General features: G+C 47.8%; 1 protein-coding gene across 1 annotated transcript in view; it reads right to left on the bottom strand.

Annotated features, from left to right (window-relative positions):
* Nucleotides 1-4,257: 4,257 nt before the first annotated feature.
* Nucleotides 4,258-13,139, bottom strand: part of Fry (FRY microtubule binding protein) — a 249,244-nt gene continuing 240,362 nt past the window's right edge. The window contains exons 59-61 of the mRNA XM_059248951.1: nucleotides 12,267-12,377; nucleotides 7,288-7,490; nucleotides 4,258-5,719 (exon numbers count right to left, since the gene is read on the bottom strand). Coding sequence (XP_059104934.1) covers nucleotides 5,461-5,719; nucleotides 7,288-7,490; nucleotides 12,267-12,377 — 573 coding nt within the window. The 3' untranslated portion in view covers nucleotides 4,258-5,460. The remainder of the gene's footprint in view (nucleotides 5,720-7,287; nucleotides 7,491-12,266; nucleotides 12,378-13,139) is intronic.

The raw sequence follows: 13,139 nt of genomic DNA, 5'->3' as shown, positions 1-13,139 counted from the left end.
CCTTTCTTGTTCCTCCTCCTCCCTCTGTCTTCAGACAGGGTATCACTGACATCCCCTAGGGGAGGAGCTGGAGGCAGAGAGGTCACGGAGCAGAGCTAGGATTTGAAGTTGGGCTGACCAGGACTTACTCCCTGATTGTAATGACTGTGTTCATGTTTTCTCTCGAAGCTGAGGGGCGCTGAGAGGGGGTGGGTTTGATTCAAGGGAACAGTGAAAGGAAGGGTCCTAAGGGGATGGTGTGCACTCACCACACACATTCCAGGGCCAACGTGGGGCACAGGGCTGAAGAGGACCAAAGTCAGAGCACAAGAGGCTATGAGAAGATTTCAACAGGACAGTGACATGAGGCGTTTTACTTAAAAAGCTCACGATTGTGAGGCAAAACTCGGGAGACTGGCTGGGAAGTGAACAGACCCATGTGCAGAATGACACCCTCGGCAAAATTGGTAGCTGTGGCCAGGTGGTGGTGGTGCACACCTTTAATCCCAGCAGTCTGGAGGAGGCCAGCCTGATCTACAGACTGAGTTCTAAGACAGCCAGGACTACACAGAAAAACCCTGTCTTGGGGGAAAAAAGTGGTAGCTATGGAGCTAGAGAAGGAGTCTGTAAATCCGGATAATGTTTGGAAATGTCCAAGGGTTGGCAGTGGGTAATGGAGGAAGAAAGTGATCCTGAGATGCCTGCTTTGAGCTGTGGAGGTGGATGACACCGAGACTTATACCAGTTGGCAAGCACATGGACCACACTATCTAGCTTCAGTCCTGGCTTTAGTAGTTAAGGGATGTGTGATCATGGGTATGTCACTTGGTCTCTGTGTCTCAGTTTTTCTATTGTTATACGCAGATCTTGGGGGACCCCCAAAAGACCACCATGGAGATCGGATCCCATATGTAAAAGCAAAGAACCTTTATTTTCAGGTTCCGGGGCCTGGTCTGTCTGTCTGTCCCACACAGGGTGAGAGCAGAGAGCCCCGAGCTCAGGTCGGGCAGAGTTTTCATCATAGCAGAGGTTGGGGTGAGGGGATTTCCAGGGTCCAGGACTGACAATTGTCTAGGGGTATCAGTAAAACAAAAAATAGGTGTGTGCTAGACTCAAGGTCATCTGGCCACCTTATCTAATGGCTGGAATGTTTGGGATGTCAGGTACTTCCCCATCCCTGGGTGGATCCCTAGGTAGTGTTAGCTTAAGGCTTTTCCTGGATCTGGGTGTTGCCTGCCAGTAAGCCTGTCACGGAAGCTGTGTCTAGGCCCCTAAGCCTGTCATGGCAGCTATGTGGTCAAGCTGGTTTTGGGCCCCTCCACACCATCTATAAAATGAAGCTAACAGTTCCCGTCTCTTGGTGGCGTGAATGCAAAAGGAGCCAATGCATCACTTGTTTTGTGTTGCTATAACAAAATAGCCGAACCTGCGCACTTCATAAAACACAGAGGTTTATTCGACTCTCCTATGTGGAAGCAGAAAGTTTAAGACCAGGGAAATAAGCCTGCATGGCGGCTTCTCATGAAGCTGTTTCTGGCTACACTACAACACCTTGAGTGGCGTTTGTAGGAGCCATGAACGAGAATGGCCGGCATTGCAAGGGGGAGAGACTGTTGTGAGACATTGCTTTAGCAAGGTGACTTTCACCGTAGTGAACACACTCCCTGGGGACCAACTCAGCCCTAGGGGATGGCACTGACCTCCTCTGTGCATGGTGCCCCCTGACTAAATAATGCATCACTTAGCCCACTTAAAAAATTTAACCTTTGCTGGGTGGTGGTGGCACACACCTTTAATCCTAGCACTGGGAGGTAGAGCCAGGCGGATCTCTGTGAGTTCGAGCCCAGCCTGGTCTACAGAGCAAGATCCAGGACAGGTACCAAAACTACACAGAGAAACCCTGTCTCGGAAAACAAAACAAAACAAAAACAAAAACAAAAGAAATTTTAACCCTTAGGGCCAGGGCCAGAGAGAGGGTGGTGGCACACGCCTTTAATCCAGCACTCGGGGGGCAGAGCCAGGCGGATCTCTGTGAGTTCAAGGCCAGCCTGGGCTACAGAGCGAGATCCAGGACTGCCAGGGCTACACAGAGAAACTCTGTCTCCAAAAACAAACAAACAAAAGAAATGTTTTAACCTTTACTTATATTTTATATAGTCTCCCTGCAGAAATGTCTATAGACCACATGCATGCAGTGCCTGCTCAGGCCAGAAGAGGGCGTCAGGTCCCCTTGAACTGGAGTTAGAGATGGCTGTGAGCTCTAAGAAGTTGGTGTCTGGAACTGAACTCTGGTCCTCTGGAAGAACAGCTGATATTCTTAACTGCTGAGATAATTTCTCTAGCTTCTTAAATGTTTTAGCCTTCAATTTTATCTTCTGCATAGACGTTTTGCCTGCATGTATGTATATATATGCCATGTGAGTGCCTGGTGCCCGTAGAGGCCAGAAGAGGGCATCAGATCCCCTGGGGCTGGAATTATGAATGGCTGTGAGCCACAGTGTGGGTGCTGGGAACCCAAGTCTGTTTAACCACTAAGTGTCTCTTCAGCCCTACGTCTTATTTTGGTGGATCCTTTTAATGGGACAGAGTGAGTTTCTGTCTTCAACATATTAAGTTTGAAGGATCTGAGATATCCACCCAAGCAGAAGCTGTCTGTGGGCTCATTTATGTGGCTCAGAGATATAAATGAGAGAAATAGTATTTGGAGTCATGAGTGTGGATGGGATCACCTAAGAAAGCACGTCACAGAATCCTGGGGTACACCAGTGTTTACTGCAAGAAGCCTAAAATTTTAATGTCCCAGGGGTCCTCTGGTGACCATGGATGAAGGTTCTGATTCAGGAGGCCTGGGGTCTGTGACACTGCCAATCTAGCATGTCCCCAGAGGCTCAGTGCCACGGGGACCCTCCAGGCCGTCCCTGAGCAACAGCACAGAGATGGAAGAGGCACGGGGAAGGGAAGAAAGCAGAGATGAGGGCATTTCAGGAGTGGTGTAGACAAAGGTGAGGCGGACTGGGCAGTGTGGAGCCCACAGCGAACCTGGAGATCTCAGTGGGCGGTGCACGCAGACTGGGACCAGAGGCAGAGTGGGGAGCGGGGCTGACACACACTCTGAAACTTGTGGTTTAGAGAAAAGAAACTTTTTTTCTGGTGGCTTTAGAAGGGCATTTTGGTGGCACGGAAGCACCACCCTCATTGAATCATGTATTTTTTGTTTTTTTTTGGTTTTTCGAGACAGGGTTTCTTTCTGTGTAGTTTTGCACCTTTCCTTGATCTCGCTCTGTAGACCAGGCTGGCCTCGAACTCACAAAGATCCGCCTAGCTCTGCCTCCTGAGTGCTGGGATTAAAGGTGTGCGCCACCACCGCCCGGCCTGAATCATTTATATGTGAGGTGGTGTCTGTGTGTATGGGAATTACAGGCGTGACCTACCATTCCAAGCTTTGATTTTCCTCTTTGGTCAAGAAGAGATGATTGACAGTTACAGTCTTGGGTTTGGAGAGATGGCTCAGTGGTTAGACCTCATGTCGGTTTGTAGAGGACCTGAGTTCAAGTCCCAGCACTTGTGTCTAGTGGCTCACAAACCGCCTGAAGTACAGCCCTAGGGGGACCAGACACCTCTGGTTTCTGCAGGTACATGTAATCAGGGGCAACATTCCCACGCACAGGCACGCAAAGCACACAGAATTAAAAATTAAAAAATAAGTCCGGGCAGGGATGGCACACTACTTTAATCCCAGCACTTGGGAGGGAGGCAGAGCCAGCTGGATCTCTGTGAGTTCGAGGCCAGCCTGGTCTACAGAGGGAGTTCCAGGACAGTCTCCAAAGCTACACAGAGAAATGCTGTCTTGAAAAAAAAATTAAAAAAAAAAAAAAGGTGGACAGGGACTGGAGAGATGGCTCAGCAGGTCAGAGCCCTTGAGTATTGTTACTTCCAGAGCAGCAGAGTATTGTTACTAGCAACCATATGGTACTCACAACCAAACTGTAACTCCCATGCCCTCTTCTGGCTCCCACAGGCAACTGCATGTACATGGTACATATACATACCCACATACATACAAACAAACATAATATTCAGGCACACACATGTAAAATAATAAGTCGATATATCTATAAAGAAGAGTCATGTTCTTATTTGGTGCCTACTTCCAAGAAGATTGTACTGCTGGATTCAGGGGCCATGCCCTGTACATCTGCAGTGTGGGTCATTCATGTCAATCACAGAATACAAGTACACAGTATACCTCACAGCCATGTGCAAAACTACAGGTATGTGTCAAAGGCAAATATTTTAATTAACTAGAAATAAAATCCATGATCAACATGTATTTTGTCTTTTTTTTTTTAGTCTAAAGGCAATTCTGAACAGAATTATCAATCAAGATTACATCACAAAAACTTTAAATGTATTTACACAGTGAATAAGTTACATAGGTAAACTCTGAATATGCTCTGGATGCGCAACAGATTAACATGCCCACATGGAACACTCGACAGCGCTGGGTTTAAGGAAGAAACTTTAAGAATGGCCCTTTACACATATATTACAAATAAAATATGACATTATTCTTAAAGTGGCAACTCATATCTTCCCTTTAGGACTCTACTTCTGGCTATCCAAATAGCTACTAAAAGATGCATGCATGGCGGATGAAAGGACTCGGGATTCATGTGAATAATTTGTTTTTCTACAAAACGGCAAAGTGAATTCAGACGAACACTCATTCTTCTGTAGTATAAATTACGCTCATTAAAGCAACCTTCTTGTAAAAAGCAGCCTAGATCCTTTAAAAGAATCCATCTGGATCATTCCTGATACAGAGAGATCCAGGGTTTTCAGAAACAGTAGCCTAGCAACGTAAGAAAGGTACTCCATAGCAGCCTCGTTTAGATACAGTGTACATTAAATTGCAGTCCATTTACAACCTTTTTCAAGCACACAGGCTGTCAGCTTTGGACCGTCTTACAGGTTTTCAGTGGCCAGCTTCATTCTGCCTGCCCCCCTTTCCAACCCACTGAAAAAAACAACAAACAAAATCCCACAAAAAAGGGAAGAAAACCAGGAGAAAGGGAACGAATGTACAAGTCTTAGAATATAAATTTTTTTTTCATGTGAAGAAAAACATTGCACTTTTGCCAATCTAAAACTCTTTCCAGAAAGGACAGTATTGTTCAGCGTGGTCAGCTTTGGTAATGCAACAGAGGAAGTCATTTCTTCAGTAGTGGGGTTGCATCTGCCCAGTGAAGGACAGCCGCACGGCGTGACGGGTCGAGTCTGTCTCAGAAGGTCCTAGGCTGCCTCTGTGTGGACAGTATTGCTACACATTGGAAGCTGGGTAATCTTCTTTAGAAAGAGTCCGACAGGTAACAAGAGGGAGAACACTCTGTCCAAGCCTTGCGAAGGCTGAGAAGACACTGAATGACGTCGCCCCAGCATGGCAGCATGGGCTTGGGAACCATGGGGGACGGGCGGCTCCTGTCAGAGACTAGTGCCAGAAACACTGGAGTCTGGGAGAAAGGCAGTGAGGACCCGGTAGCTCTGGGCTCTGCGGATCATGTCTCGGATCTCCATGTTCAGTTCCATCAGCTTGGTGCAGATTTCAGTCAGGCTCTGGTTAGAACCCACCAAGGCATAAGTACCCGTTTGTCCCAGAGTTTGGTGACGGAAGTAAATATTCAGTAGTGTCTGGACTTCGTCGTCAGAACTGCTTCCAAAGATGTCATTGGGCCACAGGCTTCTGTAGTGAAGAGAGAACAGAGGAGATTAGAGGCACCCAGTTGGGAGGTATGAGTCTTGGTTAGTATAAAAATATACTTAAACCTTTTACTGAGATGTTATCACAGCATTTGATAGGTTCATCTAAAGCACATAACTCCTTGGGTTCTAGTTTATTTAGAGTTGTCCAAATATTGCTATAATCAGTTTTAGAATGTTGGTTATTATTGATTAAAATACCAGAATGGAATACGATGCTCTATTAAAACTTGTTTTACTGGTCAGCTGGGCTGAGGTCCCCCACTGTTTCTATCCACCTGCTCCCCACCACTGTCCACCAGTGACCACATACTTAGCCTCTCCTTCTTGGCAAAGGGTCTTTGAATTATAAGACCCCCAGGAACTCCCCAGCTAAGACTCATAGCAATGGTGGAGAGGGTGCTTGAACTAGCCTTCCCCTGCACTGAGAGTGGTGTCTACCCTAGTTGTCATCATAGAACCTACATCGAGTGACTGATGGAAGCAGATGCAGAGACCCACAGCCAAGCACTTGGCCAAGACCCTGGAGTTCAGTTGAAGAGAGGGAGGAGGGATTACAGGAGCAAGGGGAGGTCAGGATCATGATGGGAAAACCACAGAGATAGCTGACCCAAGCTCATGGACTCTGGACTGACAGCTGGGGAGCCTGCATGGGACCGCACTAGGCCCTCTGAATGTGGGTGAAAGTTGCATGGCTTGATGTGTTTGTAGGTCACCTGGCAATGGGACTAGGAATTATCCTGGGTACATGAACTGGCTTTTTAGAGCCCATTCCCTATGGTGCGATGCCTTACTCAACCTTGATGTGGGGGTGGTGGTGGTGGAGTGGTGGGTGGTGGCCAGATCTGGCCCCAACTTGATATGCCAGCCTATGTTAACTACCCAAGGGAGGCCTTACCCTCTATGAGGAGGGGATGGAGGTGGGATTTGGGAAGGTGGGGGGGTAGTGAGAGGAAACGGGAATTGGTATGTAAAAGGAAAGAAAAAATGTTTTAAATAAAAAAATTTAAAAAAAAACCAAAAAAACAAAAACAAAAAACTTGTTTTATAGGTACATGTGCTTGTATGAATTTATGTGCACCACATGTGTGCAGTGCTCACAGAGACCAGAAGAGGGCATCGGCTCCCCTGGAAATGGAGTTACAGGTGGTTGTGAGCTGCCATGTGGGCGCTGGGAACTGAACCTGGGTCCTCTGGAAGAGCAGCCAGTGCTTGTAACCACTGAGCTCTGAATCTGATACTCTTATTTGCTATAGCCATCTTATTCTGATGTTTGTGAAGACTATCTAAAACAACCCCAAAATGTACATTCCGTTTAGTTTGACATTATGTGGGGGTACATTGTGAAGTTCTTCAACTTTCACAAAGCCAACACGTGTAACATGCAAGCTCCGGGCTGGTGGGTAAGCCTTCAGGTGCTGTAGAAACCTCGGAGGAGACAGGTAAGATGTCTAGACATTCCAACCTTGGCAAGTGTGTCCCTAGGCAGCCCAGGGTCAGGACTACACTTGTATTTCCCGTCACCAGCCCTGGGAGGAAGAACAGAGCCACCTGCACTCCTTGATCTGTCGCAGGGCCTTGCCAAGTTCATTGTTCTTTAGACACTCCAGCATGGACTGGATGGCAGCCTCAGTGGATGTGAAGGTCGGCTCTGACCACGCTCCCTCGATGTAAAGCGGGTCCGTGGCGATGGCCGCAGTAGCCTCTTTTAGGTTCCTCTTCAGGTCACTCAGTTCTCTGGACATGTTCAGCAGCTGTTTAAAACAAATGCCACGTACTTAGGTACAGGCTGGCATAACCTTTTCAAAGAAATTTAGTCATGAGGGTCTGGTTAAACAGAAGTTTAATATCTGTATAAATAAAGGGAGCTGGGTATGGTGGTACATGCCTGTAATCCGGGTACTTGGAAGTATGAGGCAGGAAGCTCACCAGGAGTTTGAGGCCAGACTGGGCTACCCAGTGAGACCTTGCCTCAAAACAGACAAAACTGAACAACAACAAAACCCCCACCGACCTACATGGCATATATCAAGGATTGGGTTGTCAGAAGCATTGAATCACTCTACCTCAGCAGCTGGGATGCTCTCCTCAGAAGAGAGACATCATTTAAAATGTTTCCCACTTGGACTGGGGATGTAGCTCAGTGTTAGGGCTTGCCTTGTATGCACATGGCCCTGGGTTCGATCTCAGTCCTTCCAGCTCTTGTTTAACTAGAAAGGACATCGTAAAGAAAGAGGTAGGGCCGGGCGGTGGTGGCGCACGCCTTTAATCCCAGCACTTGGGGGGCAGAGGCAGGCGGATCTCTGTGAGTTTGAGGCCAGCCTGGGCTACTACAGGGTGAGTTTCAGGAAAGGCACAAAGCTAGACAGAGAAACACTGTCCAAAAAAAAAAAAAAAAGAAAAGGAGTTTACTTTAAAGATTAAATGAAATTATCTATAGAATATCTAGTGAAGTTTGGTATATAAGTACTCAAATGTAGTTATCAAATAAAGGGCCCTGTTTTTGTTCTGCTTGTTTTGAGATAGCCTGACTGTCCTAGAACTCACTATGTAGACGAGGCTGGTCTCTAATGCACAGAGTCTCCTGTCTCCTCTGTTTCCCCAAGTGTTAGATTAAAGGTGTGCACTACCATGCCCATATTATGGGCCCCGTTCTCCCCCGCTCCCTCTAGACAGGGTTTCTCTGTGTAGCTTTGCGCCTTTCCTGGAACTCACTTTGTAGACCAGGCTGGCCTCAAACTCACAGAGATCCACCTGCTTCTGCCTCCTGAGTGTTGGGATTAAAGGCATGCGCCACCACCGCCCGGCAGTCCCTGTTTTTTTTGAGAGACAGAGTTTGTCTTTGTGTAGTTTTGGTGCCTGTCCTGGATCTTGCTCTGTAGAGACCAGGCTGGCCTTGAACCCACAGAGATCCACCTGGCTCTGCCTCGGGAGTGCTAGGATTAAAGGCGTGCGCCACCACCGCCTGGCTTTATAGGCCCTGTTTTTAACAGTAAAGGATCTCTATTTTCTCTATGCCACAGAAAAGATGGGAGATACAAATGTTTTTGTTTTTGAGATATCTTACATAGCCAGGGCAGAGGCTGGGTATGGTGGAACAAGCCTTTGATCCTAGCCTTGAGGTAGAGGCAGGTGGAAAGTCAGTGTTATACTGAGACCCTGTGTCAAAAGAACCCCCCAAAACAGTCTGGGCTGGCCTTGAACCCACTGAACAGTCAAGGATGACCTGGAACTTTCCATCTTCCCTCCAACTCTTGAGAAATGGGGTTTTAGGCATATACCAGCACACTCAGTTTTAGGAAGTGCTGTGGATTAAGTCTAGAGTGCTAGGCAAGCACTCCAGCAGTGGAGTCACACCCCCTAAGTCCCGGAAGATAGAATGCTAAGGAGGAAAAGGATTAATACCGTAAGGGAATTTGGTATTAATGCCTCAGAGAGACTTCTGCCCACTCAGTGGCTGTACCCAGAAAGTTTACTCAGAGTCTAAACTTTCATGTGGAGGGGTGGCTATCCCTTCATTTCCACACAGCACACACTTCCCTTTCTAATGGGCACAAGTGGCCTCATTTGCATGTGTGGGTCTATTCATTTAGCTACGATCCCTTCAAATGTACAGTGTTGATTTTCCAAAATGGGTTGAACTGTGGTCAGATTTAAAGCCGGCTCAGCCCAGACCAGCTGTTGTGGTTAGCTGATAGTTTCTTACTAACCTGCCATCTCCGTGAGGGAGACAGCAGCTATCTGGAGAGAACCTGTGGGATCAAAGGCTACAGACTCTGGACAATCCTGCATGCAAGGTTCTCTCTCTCTCTCTCTCTCTCTCTCTCTCTCTCTCTCTCTCTCTCTCTCGTTTGTTTGTTTTTTGTTTTTTGTTTTTTTTTTGGAGACAGAGTTTCTCTGAGTAACTTTGGCTGTCCTGGAACTCAACTCTGTAGGCCAGGCTGGCCTTGAACTCAGAGATCTGCCTGCGTCTGCCTCCCAAGTGCTGGGATTAAAGGCGTGTGCCACCACCGCCCTTCTAAGTTTATTTTTTAAGACTCACTGAGTCTACTCCGTCCTGCCAGTATGTGTGTGGGTCACTGGATCATGCATAGCCTTACCTCTCAGGGGCAGAATCCTTGAAGAAACCTCACTTTCTCTCCCAGCTCAGCTAGGCTGCGACTTTACGACCACCTCCCCCCACACCTCCCCACTCCCCGGCTCCATGCTGGGATTGTGAGTGGCTTGATCTTGTCTAGGTGCTGTGCCTGCTGCACTCACTAGTCTCAAGGTGATGTCTGCCCTCCCACATCAAAGATCTAATCACCTAGTGCCAAGTGGGCTTAGGTACTGAAGCATCATAATTGTCCGGCCACCTCTGGTGAAGACTTTCTGGGGGCCTGGAATGGCTGGTCTCCGACGGATAAAGTTTCACGCCAGTTTGGGTGCTGGAGTCGTGGCTGATCCACTGGGCCTTGGTTTTGGGTATCTGGGGGCAGGTTATATATAGTAGCACCTTCTGCGGGAGGCTGGGGGTTATATGGTTGTACACGGGCAGGTTGTAGTTGCAGCTCCTATTGGGGGGCTGAGGAACAGTATGTACCATCGGTGACTATGGGAACCAAGATGGCAGACCCTTAATTGATAGAGAAGTGACTACTGTCCTCCAGAGCAGGGCCCACCGTAGCGGCGACTTGCAAGTCAAGATGGTGTGGGGCAGCCCTAGGGGTCCTGCAGTAGGTGGGGCTTCCTCTGGAGTACGGAAACTCTGTGAACTCTAGGCCTGTGAGGATGGCAGGGGTCTCCACAACAACACCTGCAGGTGCTGCTGGGCTAAAATTAACCTGTCAGCCCTTGCCTAAGGACAGATCCTTTCTGAGACACTGGAGGCTGTTCCTGTTAGATGAGCACTCACGTTTCCACCTTCTAAACAAGTCTGGTTGACCCAACTGCACTGGATGGGAGGTATGCAGGCAGGAAGTACATCAGGATGCATGCTTGCCCCTGACTGGACAAAGGCAGGAAGTACGGAACCCCGTGAGCTTGCCTTTATAAGCACCTGGCCAAGGTAGGTCATGGTCATTCTCTGTGAATCCTGGGTATGAACTTGACCAGTGTCCATCTTCCTGGCCAGTGTTTAATAAAGCTTGCTTTAATTGGATAATTGAGGCATTATCCTTGCAAATCTCAGGTTGAATGATGTCTGCAGCAATGGTGTGGTATGGTGGGCGGGTGCCTCTGGTCATGTCTTCCTCACATGGGGGAAGCCTTCCTGCATCCGAGTTGATCCACTCTGGATATAACCTGGATGTGGGGAGGATGAGTGGCCTTGTCTCTCTCTGCAGGTTTCCACTCTAGCCTTTCCTTCCTTGAGGCAGTATGTTGGTTCATTGTTCGGGTCCTTTTAAGCATTAGGCACTTCTAGATAATCTAGCTACAATTGCTTTTTAAATATGGACCGTGGTATACACACTGCATTTGCACATTTTTCCTTTTTTTAGGCATTCGTTTATTCTAGCAATAGAAACTGATTGCATTTACTTATCTCTCTCTCTCCTACTACTATGATGAAGACGGTTCTTGTTTTTATTTTATTTTTTTGAGTAGGGTTTCTCTGTAGCTTTGGCTGCCTTAGAACTCATTCTGTAGACCAGGCTGGCCTTAAAGTTGTGCACCACCATAGCCCAGCAAAGATGGTTCTTTTTTTTTTTTTTTTTTTTTTGGTTTTTCGAGACAGGGTTTCTCTGTGTAGTTTTGGCGCCTGGCCTGGCTCTCACTCTGTAGACCAGGCTGGCCTCGAACTCACAGAGATCCACCTGGCTCTGCCTCCTGAGTGCTGAGATTAAAGGTATGTACCACCACCGCCCGGGCCAAAGATGGTTCTTTTCTGAGTATTTGGCCCCATTGCTCACCCTTGTCCCGTAAGACTGCTCAGGACAGCTCTCAGACTCCGACCATCCTCACCCTTAGTAAGTCAGACATAAGTCCCCTGCGCTGCCCCAGTGCACACCGCCACCCTTCTTCACGCTCATGCCTAGGAAAACCGGAGCCCATCGGAAGCAGTGTGCTCAAGTGATTTTAATTTTTGCATTTAGATGCACTAAAGCATCCTGATGCTGAAGCAGGGAGCAGAAGACCACCAGACCCCGAGACGTTTCTTTCTTACCGTAGGATAAGGGCAAATGTGAAAGGCTACGTGCTAAGGAGGGCTTTTCTCAAAGGATGACCCATCAGGGTGAGGCAAAGGATGGCACCCGGTGTAACTGTAGGGCTGGGGGAACTGCCTCCAAATGTGAGGCTACCTTACCCTCTTCACCTTGGTTGTGGCCCTGCTCTAGAAAACCATTCAAAGTTGAAAATAGAAATATATTCCTTTCTCACTGGTACTTGAATAAAATAATAATTATATGCAAAAAAAAAAAACCCAAACCAAACAAAAACTAACCCAATTTGTACATTATAAGAGGGGTGGAGGATGGAAGACAAAAAACCCAAACAGTAACTTCAAAGACGCCATGCGGTTTCTGTGGCGAGCCGGGCTGGGGACTCACCTCTGGTACGGAGCTCACTTCGTGCACCTGCCCGATGAGCTTGCAGTAGGACTGATAGAGCAGCAGCAGCTGGAAATGCAGCTTGTATAGCCTCTGGCAGAGCTCCAGCTGCTACAGAGAGGGGGCGCAGGGGAGGACAGCTGTTAAAGCTCCTTTGTCAAACCCGTGAGAAGTGACGCGCACACACACCGGTTCTTTAAAATGCAAGGAGCCTTAGCTATCTGTTTACACTCTAAACAAAACAAAACCAGACCCACTCCGTAACATCCGTGAGATCCTCATGGTATACTACAGAATATCATTCCTCTACAATGAAGTATGACTAATTAGAATCAGCTAGAAAAAAGGATGGAGGGAACCACATTTCCGTTGCATTTGCCAACGAAAGACCTATAAATTACGGCTGAGTAGTTGTGTTAATGTTTATAAGCTACAAACTGCCTTTGAACAGCCAAGAATCCTTTTTCATTAAAGGGAAAGCCGATAGGCAAAACACTAACTAGTTCTAGGTGTTAAGTTTGAAAGTTGAACTGCTGCTGGGGAGACAGCTGTGTAAGTCTGGGCTGCCATCGAGGGGGCAGCCACTCCTGAAGGCAGAAATACAAGCCACACAGTGATGAGAGAGAAGCCCCATCATCCCACCACCAATGTTCATAGTACTCTGAGCGGTCGTCTCCACGCAGCCTGTCTTACGTCAACAATGGGCTGGCTTCCATGGTGTATGGGGCCTTACAGAGGAGGGGGAGAGCCTCAGTAGTCTCCAGTGGAAGCGATTTACACCTGGTGTGAACCAGGCAACCCAGCGCTCCACTGTTGGGTTTAGAAGAGGCTCCTGCAGACAGGGTCAGGGGGACCTTGTGTCGTCTAAGGAGC

Source organism: Peromyscus eremicus, chromosome 23 (genome assembly GCF_949786415.1).
Source record: "Peromyscus eremicus chromosome 23, PerEre_H2_v1, whole genome shotgun sequence".
In the NCBI taxonomy this organism is placed as follows: domain Eukaryota; kingdom Metazoa; phylum Chordata; class Mammalia; order Rodentia; family Cricetidae; genus Peromyscus; species Peromyscus eremicus.
The sequence above is the reverse complement of the archived record's forward strand: the minus strand, read 5'-3'. Positions and strand labels throughout refer to the sequence as shown.